The sequence below is a fragment of the Meles meles genome, chromosome 18 (assembly GCF_922984935.1).
Source record: "Meles meles chromosome 18, mMelMel3.1 paternal haplotype, whole genome shotgun sequence".
NCBI lineage: Eukaryota > Metazoa > Chordata > Mammalia > Carnivora > Mustelidae > Meles > Meles meles.
In genome coordinates this window covers 20331683-20349680 of record NC_060083.1, presented here as the reverse complement: position 1 = coordinate 20349680, position 17998 = coordinate 20331683, and the positions used below count along the sequence as shown (strand labels likewise).

Below are 17998 nucleotides of genomic sequence, written 5' to 3'. Positions count from 1 at the left end.
CCAAAGGCAGAGGCTTTAATCCACTGAGCCACCCAGGCGACCCTCTTTTTTTTTTTTTTTTTTTAAGATTTTATTTATTTGAGAGAGAGCATGAGCAGAGGGGAGGGGCAAAGGGAAAGGGAGAAGGACACCCCGGGCTGAGCCGGGACCCAGATGCAGGGCTTTATTCCAGGACCCTGGGATCATGACCTGAGCTGAAGGCAGACCCTTAACTGACCGAGCCACCGAGGCGCCCCAATAAACAGCTTTCTGTGGAATAGCATGAAAGCAGTTTTTCAAAAGATTATTTGGTCTTCTATATATAAATTGAGAAGTAAAAAATTAGGAGGAGAGCAGCTAAGATACTGTAGTAATAAGGTAGTAAGGATCTATACTTGAAGATTACATAAGAGAAACAAAAGAAAAATAAGAGTCAAATGTAATTTTGAAGTTTTTAGGTTAGGGTCACTAGTAAAATGATAATGCTAGAAACAAAACTAATTATACCTGGGACGGAAAGAAAATAGATTCATGTCTAAACATATTTTTAGTTCAGTTCAGGGTGACATTGATGTCATCCAAGTGGCAATGTCCGAGAGGCAGTTGAGATACACAGTTTTGGAGCTCAAGTATAAAGAATGGAGAATCAATTTGTGATCATCAGTCTAATAAGTATATCTTTAAGGATAGGTGAGAGATTAGGGCAGATGGCTAAATGTTAGCTAGGAATTAAGGAGACCAGAAGAGTCATCTTATAAGTGATTAGAGGTTGAGGAGGAAAGCCAAAAGAGTTCAGAGTCCCAGAACCCAAAAGGAAAAACCAGGGCAGCTGGCATTGAAGCTGAAGAAGTCAGGGACAGTTTCTTTTTTTTTTTTTTTTTTTTTTTTTAAGATTTTATTTATTATTTATTTGACAGAGATCACAAGTAGGCAGAGAGGCAGGCAGAGAGAGAGGAGGAAGCAGGCTCCCTGCTGAGCAGAGAGCCCAGTGCGGGGCTCGATCCCAGGACCCTGGGATCATGACCTGAGCCGAAGGCAGAGGCTTTAACCCACTGAGCCACCGAGGCGCCCTTCAGGGACAATTTCTTTTTTTTTTTTTTTTTTTTTTTTTTTTAAGATTTTATTTATTTATTTGACAGACAGCACAAGTAGGCAGAGAGGCAGGCAGAGAGAGGAGAGGAGGAAGCAGGCTCCCCGCCGAGCAGAGAGCCTGATGCGGGGCTCGATCCCAGGACCCTGGGATCATGACCTGAGCCGAAGGCAGAGGCTTAAACCACTGAGCCACCCAGGCGCCCCTCAGGGACAATTTCTAATTGCTGTAAGTGTTCAGTTTACAAAAAGAAAGTAGTTGGTCATCTGACAGGTTGCACACTGGCAGGCTTTGCTTACCAACAGTTTGTTTTTAAAATCATTTTTCATTGATTACCAACATGTAAGAATAGGAATATTTCCCATGAGGTCTTGGATTTCTGACTTCTTTTGAACAAATTTGAAAATCTGGCTGTACTGGGGTTCGGCTTGCGCATGGCAGCAATTCCTCCATTGCTGTTATGTGGCTGCTCTTTGGGCAACCTGAGCTCTCAGGTACTTCAAGTCTGTCCTGTGCCATTTGTGTGCTCTACCTGCCTGGCCATCTCTGTAGGCATTTTAGGTTTTCAGATCCATGTTAATTTATCATAATACATATCGGGAGGGTTTTTTATTCCTATGATTTCTTTCAATTCATTATGTGGAACCTTCACTCTTTTCATACTGTTTTCTTTTTTAGAGGCTGCCTCCATTTGAAACATTTTCTCAGGGACCTACGTTGCAGTTCACTCTTCGTTGGACAGGAGAAACCAATGATAAATCTACAGCTCCTATTGCCAAGCCTCTTGCCACTAGAAATTCAGAGAGTCTTCATCAAGAAAACAAGCCTGGTTCAGTTAAACCTACTCAGACTATAGGTAAGATAACACTGCTATCAGAGTAGTGCTTGGCAGGGGCTCCTGGCTGGCTGGCTCAGTTGGAAGAATATGCGAAACTCTTGATCTCGGGATTTTGAGTTTGAGCCTCACATTGGGTGTAGCAGTTACCAAAAGAAATAAATAAAATAATAATAATGTTTTGCAGAGTTAGGACTTGGGTTCAGATTAGTTTGTTTGCCGTTTGCTCTAATAATTATTCTTTGGGAAATATCAGCAGTTCTTTATGTTCTACGACTGGTGTGTCTGGGAATTTTTTTTAAAAAACTTTAAAAGCATGATGAAATATATAGTGTATATATAACATATATATATATATATATATATACACACACGTGTGTGTGTGTGTATATGCGCCATATGTTATATAACACCATCTTTAGATAGCTTCATGTCAATTTAGGACAAGTTTTTCCACCATATAAATTTCTCTCAAGCTCATGAAAAAAACAGTTGGTTTTCATACCTTTTTAGATTTTGGAACTGCAGCTATATAAATGGTTTTGTAACTGAATGCTTTTTATAAATCATGTGAAGATTTATATATGTTATAGAACTGAATCAGTATTTCAGAGTGGTTTTTACAGTTTTAGGGCTGGAAGATGATCATCATAACTTGAATTTTACCAGGTTAAATTTTGTAGGAAATTTTTAGAGGAAAAACACTTAGAAATGGAGTTAACTCTGCTGAATTAAGGTTCAGGTGCATTGTAGTGTTCTGTCATTTTGTATCTGCCTGATAGGAACATTGTCATCAATTAAGAGCATCTATGTGTTTTTATTTAACTCTATTTAAAGAAGACAGAAGGCTTAAGACAGCTGTCTTTGACATTGACCACTCATGTCCACTCATTGTGTGTCTGTTATCATTAGAGTCAAAGGGATGTGAGAAATGGCCTGTGTCAGGGCAAAGATTTCTCAAGTACATTGTGCTCTGGGCATGTCCTAAAATACTCTGTGGCCAGTCTTAATAAGTTAAGTGTTTCAGAGAAACTGAGAAAAAGTTTTATACAGAATTGTACATATGAAATGGTTAGTTGTGTCAGAGAAAATAACATTTTATTTTTAAGTCTGTAAAGAAATATACCAAAATTATTAATGGCCATTATCTTTTGGATTTGGGGTGATACTAATACAATCATTTTTAATTTAGTTTTGGTTAAACCAACACTACATGGATATCTGCTCACTGTTGTGCACTGAGAATACAAAGACCAATCAAAACCACCTCTGACCTCAGGAAGTGCTTAAACTATAGTGACTACATATAATTATTTGGAGTTTCTTTCTTTTTTTTTAAATTTTATTATTTATTTAACAGAGAGAGATCACAAGTAGGCAGAGATAGAGGAGGAAGCAGGCTCCCTGCCAAGCAGAGAGCCCGATGCGGGACTCAATCCCAGGACCTTGATTGAGATCATGACCTGAGCGGAAGGCAGAGGCTTAACTCACTGAGCCATCCAGGCGCCCCTGGAGTTACTTTCATAATGGTTTAGAATATAAGAGGTTTTTTTGGTTTTGTTTTCTTTTTTTTTTAAGAGGCCGGTGTGGGGTGGTGCCGCTAAGAGAGAGATGGAGTTCTTAAGGGAAAAAGTGGCTCCTGCCAATAACTTGAGGATGAGAACAAAAACTGTGGTTAAGTGGGGCACCTGGGTGGCTCAGTTGGTTAAGTGTCCGACTCTTGGTTTCGGCTCCAGTCATGATCTCAGGGTTGCGAGATCAAGCCCCGCATAGGGCTCTGCAGTCCCGTGGAGTCTGCTTCAGATTCTTTCTCCCTCTCCCTCTGCCCGTCCTGCTTGTGTGTGTGTGTGCATGCACAGTCTCTCTCTCTCTCAGTTAAATCTTAAAAAAAATTTTAAAGAAATAGTGTTAAGTACCACAGATAGAATTATGTGAAAACGTTAATGTTTAGTTTTACAAGATACATCATTTCACTTTTTATAGCATGTATTTGCATTAAATATAAAAGTGTATATTTTCAGCTGTTAAAGAATCATTGAATACAGACCTACAAACAAGAAAAGAAAAAGATACTTCAAGTGAAAACCGACAAAAATTAAGAATATTTTATCAGGTAAACATAGCTGGCCCTTTTTTTAAGTAATCATGAAATGCCTTTGTTTTGCATGTTACATCTGAAACCTTTCAGCATATTTAAAAGAATGTCTCTAATTTCGTTTTCTTTTTAAATTGTTTTAACTATTTCTAAAGGTGATGTTGAAACAAAATATCTTGAGATGTTTAAGTTGGAGATTTGTTGTTTTTTTGGTTTTTGTTATTTTAAAGTTCCTTTATAACAACAATACAAGACAACAAACGGAAGCAAGAGATGATCTACATTGCCCATGGTGTACTCTGAACTGCCGCAAACTTTATAGTTTACTCAAGCATCTGAAACTCTGCCACAGCAGATTTATCTTCAATTATGTTGTAAGTAACTTTTTCTGTTCTTCTTACCAATAATATATAAGACAATCTGACTTTCAAAGACTGTGCTTCTTGGGGTGGCTCAGGTGGTTAAGCATCTGCCTTTGGCTTAGGTTGTGATCCCAGGTTTCTCCCTGGGATCAAGTCATGTCGGGCTTCCTGCTTCTCACTGAGGCCCCCCTCCCCCCACGTTCTTTCTCTCAGTCTCAAATAAAACCTTTAAAAATAAAAATAATAAATTGTGCTTCTACACAAAATGCCAAAATCTTTGCATTTGGTGGATTGCTATATGCATGAATTACAGTGATCGGCTTCCATATATTTGCATAGTGCACCTGTGTTGACTTATATAATCCTCACATTGGCTCTTTGAATTAAGTGGTGATTTCTTTATTCTTACTCAAACAAGAAATAATTTGTACAAAGTTACCAAGCCAGTAATTGTCACAACCAGGATTTTAACACAAATCTTCTTGGGTCCAGGTCTTCTGACTTCCCTTTCACCATTCTCATGTGTGGCTCATTTTAGTTTTCAAAACATTAAGAGCTACAGGTACTTTTTAATTAACGAAATTAGAGTGATAGATACTTAGGGTAGGGATAATATTTCCTTATTCTCAGCATCTTGGCATTCTTGTTACAGTATCATCCGAAAGGTGCTAGGATAGATGTTTCTATCAACGAGTGTTACGATGGCTCGTATGCCGGAAATCCTCAGGATATTCATCGCCAACCTGGATTTGCTTTTAGTCGCAATGGACCAGTAAAGAGAACACCTATCACACATATTCTTGTGTGTAGGTAGGTAAAAACGTCATACAACAGAACTTACTCTCTGACTTCTACCGGTGATGGAGACAAAGGAGAGCCAGACAGGGCTACTGTTTAGGGTGGGAATCATTATTTCAGATTATTAGCTAAGTGTCTGGGGTGGTATACTGTATTATAACTCTCTCCAGCCCCTGTAGTGATTTTCTCACTTCCTCCTTAGAACTTTCCTGTGTCTTAAATGTTAATGTCACTACTTCTACAGTGCTTTGAGGGATTAAAGAATTCTCCCAGTGGAAGTTACTGTATGCATGCCTAGGGAGGAACCTGTACCAGAGGAATGTACTCTATTTGAGAGGTGTGAAATAGAAAGAATCCTATCCCTGTCACTTAGTGTTACATCAACATTTCTTTTCATTAGACCAAAACGAACAAAAGCAAGCATGTCTGAATTCCTTGAATCTGAAGACGGAGAAGTGGAACAGCAGCGAACGTATAGTAGTGGACACAATCGTCTTTATTTCCATAGTGATACTTGCTTACCTCTCCGTCCACAAGAAATGGAAGTAGATAGTGAAGATGAAAAAGATCCTGAATGGCTAAGAGAAAAAACCATTACAGTGAGTATTACTATTATCACCACTGACCATGATTTTAGAATCTTACGATGAAGTAATTCATGTTTAAAAACTATTAGTTGTTTAATATGAATTAAACTCTTAACTTAGTGTGAAGGACTCCTTTCTAAATAAAGGAATTTAGGAATCCACAGTTTTTGTAATTGTGTCATTTGAATAGTTAGCATCTGAAGGTCATACAGATTTTCTTCTTGTGATTTTGTATCGTGTTTTGGTTTTTTTGAAGTAGGGAACTTATTTATAACTTAGGGTTTCCCTTTTAAAATTACTACTTGAATAAAAGTTTTATTTAACAAATGTTGCCACTTTGCTGTATAAATAAGTTGATATTATTACAAAAATTGTTTTTGATAGTCTCATAATTTTTTTAGAAATACCAATTTTGTTTTTTCTGTATTTAATAGGTATTTTTTCCTTCTTTTTCTTTTTTTCTTTTTGTTTAGCAAATTGAGGAATTTTCTGATGTTAATGAAGGAGAGAAAGAAGTGATGAAACTGTGGAATCTCCATGTCATGAAACATGGGTAGGGTATTTATAAATTTAAATATTCTATTTCCTTTATGCTTCCATTCTGTAAATCTATGTTTGAGATTTATTTAAAATTCCACTGCCTTGGGGGCATCAGGGTGGCTCAGTTGGTTAAGCTTCCACCTCTTGATTTCTGCTAAGGTCGTGATCTCAGGGTCGGGCAGTCAGCCCTATATTGGACTTTGCCCTCAGTGTGAAGCCTCCTTAAGAGTCTGTTTCCCCTCTCCTCACACAAAAAAATAATAATAAAATTCCATTAGCTTAGATACAGTGTGCCCTAAATCTTATCCTAATCCAAAGTATTATAACTGCAGAAAGAAAAATGGTTTTATGTTTAAGAAAGGTGTTAGCTCTAATAGCAGTTCTCATTTTTAATATGTCCCCTTTTTTTAATGACCCAATTTTCATTTATTTTATTGCCAAGGATTAAAAAAAAAAAATTAGGTCCCTTGGTACATACCTGGAAATCCTGAAGATTGGTTATCACACTATTACTACAGTTTTTTAAAATTGCTTAATTCTGGAGAACAAAATATAAATAGATTTTCTGATTTCTTACTACCATTGCATAGAGGTCAGAGTAGAACAGTACTTATTTCTTGTGCCATTGTGGCTAAAAGTATCTTCCAAAGTGTTATTTTTCCTGCAGATTTGCCTCATTCCCACTGTGTGAACTATTTGCCTTTCAATACATATATTTTTCTTCTGTACCTTCATTATTATTATTTGATCTTCATTGAAGGTTTTCTTCTATAGCATGAGCAGCCAAAATGTTTTTATTTATAATGAAGTAAATGGTAAGGGACACTTCTGTTTCTTTACTCTTAGGGAGTAAAGAGGAACTGGTGCATAAATTCCAGCCCAGATGTCTGGAGTGCATGGGCCATAACCTTTTTCTTGTACATTGCCTTAAGCTAAGAATAGTCTTCGCATCTTCAGTGGGTTGGAGAAAAAAAAGAGGAAGACAACAGATCGCATATAGCTTGCAAAACCTAAAATATTTACTTATCTAGCCTTTTAGAGAAAATGTTTGTCTGGTCCTTGGTGTAGTCATTAAAACTCAGTCATAAATAATTTCTGTATTTTGAAACTTAGGTTAAGTCTTTTTTTTCTTTTGTCCTGATAGGTCAGTTTCAAGATGGAATTTTAGTCCTACTATTTATTGAGTTCCATTTTCATTCCTTGATCTAACTCTGGTAGCATAACGACTGTTGGGGTTTGTGCTATACTAGCATTGTAAAGTGGCTAGTATAATAGGGGTTTTTACCTGTTGGGTAAACTTTGGATTTTAAAATATCTCCAGGCAGGCCTTATAGACTTTGTTAGACACTGAGTTTCGGTGGATAACTGAGCAGCCTTTCTCCTTATTGGTTTGATTTGATTTTTTTCAAATTTTATTCATTGTGGGTGCATCTTGCTTGCTTTCTATCAACACAGCCACACTGTTAACCACATTCATTGTGACATCTTCAAATTTTTTTTAATGTGGCTATTTTTCTGTTTTATTGAAAAATTGGCATACATCACTGTAAGTTTAAGACATACTGTGTGATGGTTTGATTTATATTTATTGTGTAGTGATTTCATTAGATTGAGCTAACATCCCTCTTCAATAGATACAATAAAAAGAAAAAAAGGAAAAAATCATTTCTTTTGTTGAGAATTCTTAGTATTTACTCTTTTAACAACTTTCCTGTGTATTACACAACAGTGTTAGCTGTTGTCATCCTGTTGTACATTATATGCCTAGTACTTGAGCCCTTGAGTATTTGAACAACCTCCCTTAATCTCTCCTCCTCCCACTTTCTGCCTCTGGTACCCACAAGTTTGATCTCTTTTTCTATGAGTTTTGTTACTGTTTTCAGATTTGATTTTTCTTTTTCTTTTTTTTTTAGTAATCTCTATACCCATCATGGGGCTCAAACTCAGGACCCAGAGATCAAGAGTTGCACACTCTACCAACCAAACCAGCCAGGCACCTCTGTTTTTGTAGATTCCACATATAAGTGAGATCATAAGGTGTTTGTTCTTCTGTCTGGCTTAGCTTAATGCTTTCAGTCCATCCACATTGTTACAAATGTGACATCTTTGTTTCTTTAAAGGTTTTCCATGAAGTGAAAAACACTGCTTCTGAAATAGGAAAGTATGTCAAGGTCAAGAGAGAAACTAAAGAGGATAGTTAGTGTGTATGTAGAGAGTTAAGGAAAGTGGTGGCAAGAAAAAAATGCTCTGTACTTTTAATACTCTCATATGCTGTTTCATTAGGACAAACAGAAATGACATCTTTTGAAGTTCTGGTTAAATTAAATCTCTTTAAATTTTTAAAATGGTAAGTCCATTCAGGTCATTGAATCTCAGATTCACTGTAGTTTTACTAATTGTTAAATCATCACTTACTGGTCTATCAGTTACCATGTTGCATTTGACAAAAATGCTTTATATCACTGTTGATGTTTGTGTTATTTTTATTAAATAGGTTTATTGCTGACAATCAAATGAATCATGCCTGTATGCTGTTTGTAGAAAACTATGGACAGAAAATAATTAAGAAGAATTTATGTCGAAACTTCATGCTTCATCTAGTCAGCATGCATGACTTTAATCTTATTAGCATAATGTCAATAGATAAAGCTGTTACCAAGCTCCGTGAAATGCAGCAAAAATTAGAAAAAGGAGAATCTGCTTCCCCTGCAAATGAAGAAATCGCTGAAGAACAAAATGGGACAGCAAATGGATTTAGTGAAATTAACTCAAAAGAGAAAGCTTTGGAAGCAGATGGTGTCTCAGGGGTTTCAAAACAGAGCAAAAAACAAAAACTCTGAAAAGAAAAAACCTAACCCCGTGTTATGGACAAACACTGAAATTGCATTCTAGGGAATTCAGCCTCTAGGAAGAATTTTGTTTTCATTTGTAATCATAGGTTTCAAACAGGCACTGTTAGATGAAGTAAATGATTTCAACAAGGGTATTTGTGTCAGGGCTCGACTTCACTTTGTCATGCAGCATTACATGGATGTCCATTTCATTGATGTCATTACAACACTCTAGTTTGAGCATGAAAAGCAATAGTTCAAAGAAAGTATTTTTAACTTCAGCAATTGTCTTATGAAATACATTGAATTGATAATTTAGAAATTATTTCATATATTTAAATTAAATGGTTTTAGCATTTGTGACTGGCCATTTTTCTACTTCGTAATTGTGAAACCTTTTTTGGGGAGGGAAATTTGGAGTATGATTCCTTTTTAGAAATTGAAGATTTTTGGAAATTATGTTGCATTATTATTGCATTCAAACCTTGATCCTTGATTTTGAAATCATTTATCAATTTGGAATGAGAAATTACAACATAAGGTCCTTCTTTATAGAAGTTTATTTTACAATTTTAAAATAGCACTTCTTCATCTTATGCCTGTTTGAGAAAATGTCAATTTTTCACATTGTTGACCGTGAAATGTCATGTTGGCTTAAAAGGTTATTGACCATTTCGTTTTTATGTGGATACTTTTACTGCATTGCTTACCCAGTATGTTTTTTTAAACTTGAAAAACTATTGCTGTTTTGGGTTTGTTTTTTTTTACTTTTCGATATGGTAATCACATTGAAAAATTCAGCTGTCCACCTTTTCATTAAAAACCAAGGGAAGAATGAGTTTGGGATTTTTAAGATGCCACTTTCTAGGAAGGAAATGTTCTATAAAAATGAACCAGAAAATCTATAACTTGTTTTTTTATTTGCAAGGGATGTCTTTGTAATGTATTTCATGATTAGAATATCCAATACAGATAAGCTGACTTGAATTGTTGTGAGCAGTTTTGCCCTGTGATGTATGTGTTTTTATGCGCATATTTGCGGTTGGATTTTCTCCAACAGAAAGTGGTTTCACTACTGGCACATTAACAAGCACCAATAGATTTTCATTCCAACTCCAAGCACTGTGGTTGAGTAACATCACCTCAATTTTTTATTATCCTTAAAGATAATTGCATTTTCATATTCTTTATTTATAAAGGATCAATGCTGCTGTAAATACAGGTATTTTTAATTTTTTAATTTCATTCCACCACCATCAGATGCAGTTCCCTATTTTGTTTAATGAAGGGATATATAAGCTTTCTAATGGTGACTTCAGAAATTTATAAAATGTAAATACTGATTTGATTGGTCTTTTAAGATGTGTTTAACTGTGAGGCTATTTAACTAATAGTGTGGGTGTGATTTGTCATCCAGTATTAAGTTCTTAGTCATTGATTTTTGTGTTAAGAAAAATAGGAAAGAGGGAAACTGCAGCTTTCATTACAGACTCCTTGATTGGTAAGCTCTCTCAGTGATGAGTTACAGTAAACTCTGATCATGCCTCTGGATAGTGAATCTCGAGCATTTCTCTCGGGCTTTAATTTGCTAAAGCTGTGCACATATGTAAAAAAAAATAGATTATTTTAGGGGAGATGTAGGTGTAGAATTATTGCTTATGTCATTTCTTAAGCAGTTATGCTCTTAATGCTTAAAAGAAGGCTAGCATTGTTTGCACAAAAAGTTGGTGATTCCCTCCCCCAAATAGTAATGAAATTACTTCTGTTGAGTAAACTTTTTATGTCATCTTATAATAAAAGCTGAAAAAATCCCTTTGTTTCTATTTATAAAAAAAAAATGCTTTTCTATATGTACCCTTGGTAAGAGATTTTGAAGAAATCATGTAAGATGATAAAGCATTTGAATGGTACAGTAGATGTAAAAAAAATTTCAGTTTAAAAGAACGTTTGTTTTTACATTAAATGTTTATTTGAAATCAAATGATTTTGTACATAAAGTTCAATAATATAAAAGCTGTATTCTGTTTTGGTTTTGGTTTTGATTATTATGCATTGTTAATGTGTGTACTAAAATTTTCATTTGGCTAGGATAGTAAGGATCCAGGAAAAGTACACCCAACAGTCAGAGTTAGTAAGAAATTAAGGGGTGGGGGGAAGAACCCAGTGCAAAAATCCTACTTTCAGTTCTAGTAACATCCGTTGCAAATGGCATGTTATTTATCAAAAAACATTTTTATAAGTTCAGAGTGATGTCAGTGTTAGTTAACCTAACAGCTATCCATATTTGGTTGTGGATTTTTTCTTTTTAATGAAAAAGAATTTATCTTGGCCTTCAGAAAGCTCATAAACTGGGATACAAATGAGAATTATAAAGTAAAATGATATAAAGTTATCTACAACATTCTGTGAGGTTAGTAGTCATTGACGTTAACTCTGGAAGAGTTAGGGGAAACTTCACCGAGGAGGGGACAGGTGAGTTCTTCTTGCTTTATTTCCTAGTAATAGTGTCACCTGTGCGCATGCTGCTCTGTGTTCTTTGAGCTGAGTACCCCTCTGCTTCCAGTGCTCATTCTAGAGGTTTCTTCTGAACAGTTGCTTTCTTCATTACATTGCAAGGTCCCTCTCACTGACCTTTGTACTGCTCAGATACTTGTATCTGCTCAGATACTTGGTGACATGAACGGAGGGTTTTACAAGCTGTGCTGAGTTTGGATTCCAGGCAATAGGAAGTATTGAGATTTACAGCACAGGACACAAACCAATCTGTGTTCTTCGTGAGCCATGGCTCTAAGAACTGGGGAGAGGAGAGGCTCTGCAGAGGAAGAAGCCACCACTCGGAGGCTATTGTAGTAGTGGGCCAGGTGAACCCTCCAACTACTTACTAGAACACTACCTGTCCTGAAGTAAGTGCCTGAAGTCCTCGGTCAGTGTGGTTGCAGGGCGGAGGAGTGATGAAGCCAGGAAGGTTTCAGAGAGGAAGCAGCAGTCCTCCTGCAGCACAGAAAATGAGTTATGACGGCAATTTCAGGGTAGTGATGGGATAAGGACACGGGTTTAAAGTATCTAGCACATGGGAAATGAGGTGGAGAGGAAGAGTGTGTGAAAATGGGGTCATACCAAGACAGGAAAAGTTAAGAATTTGGGGGAGAGTGGATGGGAAGGTTCCATGTTTGCAGAATACAGAAACCGGAAAGTTACCAGAAAAAGGAAGGAATGAGCAAGAACACAGATGGATTTGGCTTGCTGTCAATAGGAAGTGGTTTCACTGCTGGCCTGTTAACAAGCGCTCAGGACCCTTCTGGTGGCAAAATGGTACAATGTTGAGAGCAATCTGGTAGTTTTTATTAAGATCATAATGTAGGACGCCTGGGTGGTTCAGTCAAGTGTCTGCCTTTGGCTCAGGTCCTGGGTCCTGGGACTGAGCCCCACATCAGGCTCCCCTGCTCAGCAGGGAGACTGCTCTTCTCTCTCCCTCTGATCGCTCTTGCTCTCACTCTCAAATAAAAATCTTAAAAAAAAAAAAAGTGCCTTCAGCCTTTGGTCTAACAATTCCATCTTTAGGTAGTCCTACAAGTAAACTAGAACTCATGTAAAATGATAAATTGTCACCACTGTTGAAAACAGACTAGACACAAGTCATCGGTAGGGAACTGGGTACGTCATATGATCCATGTAAATGGGATACTATGCAGCAATAAAAAAGGATAAATAAGTGTTTTGTTTTTGTGTGTGTGAACCAATGTGGAACAAATGCCAAGATAAAAGGTACAGAACAGGGGCGCCTGGGTGGCTCAGTGGGTTAAAGCCTCTGCCTTTGGCTCAGGTCATGATCCCAGGGTCCTGGGATCGAGCCACACATGGGGCTCTCTTCTCAGCAGGGAGCCTGCTTCCTCTCCTCTCTCTCTGCCTGCCTCTCTGCCTACTTGTAATCTCTGTCTGTCAAATAAATAAAATCTTAAAAAAAAAAAAAAGGTACAGAACAGTTCCTAAGTGTGTTTCAGATTTTTAACTGAAAAATTAATAGGTGCCCGTATTTGCTTTGGTTATAGCATGTGTCTAAAGGATACACAGAACATTGCTTTTTGGGAAGATAATCTGGAGAAAAGAACAGATGAGAGGCAGGCTTTTCACTGCCATTTTTTTTTTTTTAAAGATTTTATTTATTTGACAGAGATCACAAGTAGGCAGAGGCAGGCAGAGAGAAAGGGGGGGAAGCTGGCTCCCCGCTGAGCAGAGAGCCCGATGTGGGGCCCGATCCCAGGTCCCTGAGATCATGACCTGAGCTGAAGGCAGAGGCTTAACCCCTGAGCCACCCAGGCGCCCCTCACTGCCATTTTTGAGACATTGCAATCTACTACCTATTTTTTAATTTTATAGTTCTTAAATTTAAAAATTAAATCCATAAAATTTTAGAAAAGGGAGTTCAAGAAAGATGATGTTCATACTGGGGGAAAAGGCAGAAAGGGTCTAGCACAGAGCTTGGAACACGGTAAATTTCTAGTAAGTAAAACAGGAAGTTCATTGTGAATAATAGTTTCTAAAAATTCAATTTGTATTTCGTTAAAGTAACATAGGTCACTCCTAGAAAAGTGGAAATATATGAGGTTCTGTTAATTATGCCACGTACCATATTAAAGCAGAGATCTTAGCATTAACGGTTTCTGGGTTGTAAGAATTTAAGCACATGCATGCGCTCTGGTGTTCTCAGTGTGTACTCTGGGTTGAGCCTCTGCCTTCGGCTTGGGTCATGATCTCAGGGTCCTGGGATGGAGTGCTGCATCGGGCTCTGCTCCGCAGGGAGCCTGCTTCCCCACCCTCTGCCTGCCTCTCTGCCTACTTGTGATCTCTGTCAAATAAATAAAATCTTAAAAAAAAAAAAATGTCACATGGGATCATTCTATAAAGCTGGTTCTAGGGAGCAGGGTTGATACCTCCTGGACTAGTGTATTTTATCTTTTTGCATTTTTGATTACCATCCTATTCACATGGCAAAGCTTCGTTCGACCAAGGGCCACACACAGGTGCACCATTACATTGGTGTCTAAGCTACTCTATCCTTTTTCAGCACCCAAAGAGCTTCTATCTGCCCTTCTAGCATGTGGCCACAAGCAGCCATTCTTTCGTCTATTAAATGTACGCCAACACTTGTCGCCAGCACTGGGAACGACAGGTTGAAGACTCAGAACCTGTTTTAAGAATTCTCCCAGGGTCTCATGGGTCAGAACCAGAGTCATTTACTTCTTCCTTCTGTCCCTGAATAAACTTATATTTAAGTAGATTCATTGCTTATAAATGCAAAGAAAGGGTGAAGTTACAAAGGCATCAGAAGAAAAGCTCTTTATCTTCTGACTTCAACTATGAGTCACCTAGTAAACTACCCCACTATAGCAATAAAGCTTAGCTCCTTTCTTCTTCACAATCCAACTAAAATTTTCTTTTGAGTGGACTCTGTCTGTAGTATCCCTATTTCGCTTCTCTGGGGGGTTGGTTCTTCTGTGAGGCTTCACAGTAGGACCAGGGTTACCATGTAATTAGGCTTATGGAGACTTATTTATTCATTATTACTTACTGAGCACTTACTATGGCCTTTGCCTTCGCTAGGCATGATTATACAAAGATGAATAAGACAGACATTGTTCCTGTCCTCGTGAATCTTAGTCCCAGAGAGGGGTACATTCAACTATCTGTTGATAAACCACTTTCCAAAGTATCTAATATCAAAGTAGTGTCCTGAGGGACAAAGGCTAGTGTGGACACCACCCGGTGCCGGAGAGCTGAGAGTGGACGGCCTTGGATTTGAACGCCAGCCGCGCTGCTTTGGCAGCTTCAGAATGCAGGAAGTTACTTAAATGCACGGAGTTGGTTTCTTCAACCGTAAAATAGATAAAGACACCTCCTTCAAAAAGGTACTTGGCACGGTAGCCTGCTCTTGCTTAACACCATCATGCCCTCTCCTACAACCATATGGTTTTGCCAGCTTCAATCCTCCACTCTCACCTCCAAAGACAATCACACGCTCCGGTAAGTTTCTTCTTCCACAGCTATTTTCAGAAGATGCCAACGTCTGCCAAGATTGTATGGACCTAGTCTAATTCTGTGTAACGTAATTAATGTAAGACTAATAAGTAGAAACTCCATAGAAAAGTCAATTTTGCTTTAATCAGTATTAAATTTCATGGGATTAAAACCGTTTATGAGAGATTAGTCTTATTTTACTCAATAGAGTTTTTGTCTTTTAAACAGAAAATGACTCACTTTCATTTGAAAGTATTTACTGGGTGGCTCTGTCATTGAAGTGTCTGGCTCGATTTTGGTTCAGGTTATGATCATTGGAGATCGAGCCCCATGTTGAGCTCCGTGCTAAGCATGGAGTCTGCTTGTCCCTCTCCTTCTGCTAACCCCCACCAGTCGCACACACCCACTCTCTTAAAGATCTAATTTTTAATTTTTAAAATTTGTCAGAGAGAGACAGAGAGAGGGAACACAAGCAGGGGGAGTGGGAGAGGGAGAAGCAGGTTCCCCGCCAAGCAGAGAGCCCGATGCGGGGCTAGATCCCAGGACTCTGGGATCATGACCTGAGCCGAAGACAGACACTTAACACCTGAGCCACCCAGGCGCCCCCCAAAATTTTTTTAACTTTTTTTTTAAGATTTTTTTATTTTTTAAAAATATTTTATTTATTTGACAGAGAGAGATCACAAGTAGGCAGAGAGGCAGGCAGAGAGAGAGGGGGAAGCAGGCTCCCCGCTGAGCAGAGAGCCCAACATGGGGCTCGATCCGAGGACCCTGAGATCATGACCTGAGCCAAAGGCAGAGGCTTAACCCACTGAGCCACCCAGGTGCCCCAAGATTTTATTTATTTATTTGACATACAGACGTCATAAGTAGGCAGAGAAGCAGGCAGAGAGAGGAGCAAGTAGGCTTCCTGACAAGCAGAGAGCCTGATACGGGGCTCCAACCCAGGCCCCTGGGATCATGACCTGAGCCAAAGGAAGAGGCTTTCACCCACTGAGCCACCCGGTGCCCCCATTTTTTTTTTTTAACTTTTAAAATATTTTTCAGATGGCCATGTATCAGGCAATGTGGGCTATTGAGCAGACCTTGGAGTTGTGCTCTTCATAGACCAGTAATATATCTTTTTCACATTTCTTTTTGTTTTGTCTGGTGAGATTTGCAAACAAACCTGTCTGACATCTACTGGCACTTTCATTTTATAAAGTACAAAAAGAACAGGAAAGATTATTTCAGAATAAAGGGCAGTCTCCAGCAGAACACATTTAGATTCGCAAAACAATCATGGTGGGGACTTTTAGTTACTTTGGAGAAGTGACTCCCAAATCTGCCTTCATAATATTTTGTTTGTGTTTGGTTTTTTAAGATTTTATTTATTTATTTGACAGACTGATCACAAGTAGGCAGAGAGAGAGGAGGAAGCAGGCTCCCCGCTGAGCAGAGAGCCCGATGCGGGGCTCAATTCCAGGACCCTGGGATCATGACCTGAGCCGAAGGCAGAGGCTTTCACCCACTGAGCCACCCAGGCGCCCCCTTTTTTTAAACACACACACACACACACACACACACACACACACACACACACACACACACACAAGCGGCCTCTGGAACTGTGAGAATCAATTTGTCCATTTAAGCCACCCAAACTTTGGAAATTTGTGACGGATGCCCTAGGAAACTACAACTACAGCAGAGAGTGTGTCCTTACCCTGCCCTGTGCTGGCATAGGCCAAATGGGGAACCCAGACTTCCACACTCATGAGGCCATACCAAGACATCCCAACACTCTGCTGAATGGCATCAGAGAAGACCCAGCAGGCAACGCCATCACCCACCGGGCAGCAATGAGGCCACCCAGTTTCCAGAGTGAGGGAGGAGCTGTCCTGGACCTCTGCCCCCACCAGCAGTAACAGGATCACTCTCCCTCTGATATGAAGGCTCAGAAGAAACCAGTGGAGACTCCGGACTTTTACCACTACCTAGAGGAACAAGGCCACCCCCACTGCAGACCACACAAGGAACTGGAATGCCCACGCCACCAGTAACAAAGCCTCTCCTCTTGCTGTCCATGGAGGCCTAGGGGAAGCTACCCTTCCATCTCCTACGGGGCAGTAATGAGGCAGTGCCCCTCCCCTCAATCTTTTCCCATTGGACTGGTGTCAGAAAGCTAGCTGAAAGGCAAGGTTTAATTAAGATCCCATGTCTCAGAACATAACACAAAATGCTCACGTTTCAAAAGAGAATCACTTGTCATCCGAAGAATCAGAAAGATCTCAAACTGAATAAAGAAAGACAACAGATACTAACACCAGGCTGACGATTTAAAAGCACCGTATTGAGCTCTCCAGAAAAACAGAACCAATCAACGGTCATAGAAGCTGAGAAGTGCCAAGATCTGCTGTCTGCGTGCTAGGAGCCCAGGAGAGCAGGTGATGGAGTTCAAAGGCCCAAGAGCCAAAGGTGTAGATTCCAGTCCAGAAATGAAGGCCCCAGAACCAGAAGCCCTGAGGATGTCCTAGCTCAATGGGCAAAGAGCAAATTCAACCTTTCTCCGCCTTTTTGTTCTATTTAAGCCATCAACAGATTGGGTGAGGCCCAGCACACGGGGGAGCCACCTGCTCTCCTCAGTCCATCAGCTCAGATGCTAATCTTTTCCAGAAACACCCTCACAGAACCACCAGGATGTTTGAATTAGCTATCGGAACATCCCTTGGCCCAGTGCAACGGACACGTAAGACTCCCCATTGCCAAAGCCATGATTAAAATGTTTCAACGAGCACCTACGAACACACTAGAAACAGATGAAAAATGAACAGGCTCAGCAGAGTACAGAGAGTCTGGCACAGAAAGAGAGGGTACGGAGACGATC

At 39.1% G+C, this 17998-nt stretch overlaps 1 protein-coding gene across 2 annotated transcripts in view; it reads left to right on the top strand.

The window, feature by feature from the left end:
- Window positions 1–11146, top strand: part of SUZ12 (SUZ12 polycomb repressive complex 2 subunit) — a 42937-nt gene extending 31791 nt beyond the window's left edge. For both annotated transcript variants that reach the window (XM_045984678.1, XM_045984676.1), the window contains 7 exons: window positions 1748–1925; window positions 3926–4017; window positions 4230–4373; window positions 5014–5171; window positions 5560–5758; window positions 6220–6299; window positions 8781–11146. In XM_045984678.1, coding sequence (XP_045840634.1) covers window positions 1748–1925; window positions 3926–4017; window positions 4230–4373; window positions 5014–5171; window positions 5560–5758; window positions 6220–6299; window positions 8781–9126 — 1197 coding nt within the window. In that variant the 3' untranslated portion in view covers window positions 9127–11146. The remainder of the gene's footprint in view (window positions 1–1747; window positions 1926–3925; window positions 4018–4229; window positions 4374–5013; window positions 5172–5559; window positions 5759–6219; window positions 6300–8780) is intronic.
- The last annotated feature ends 6852 nt before the right edge of the window (window positions 11147–17998 follow it).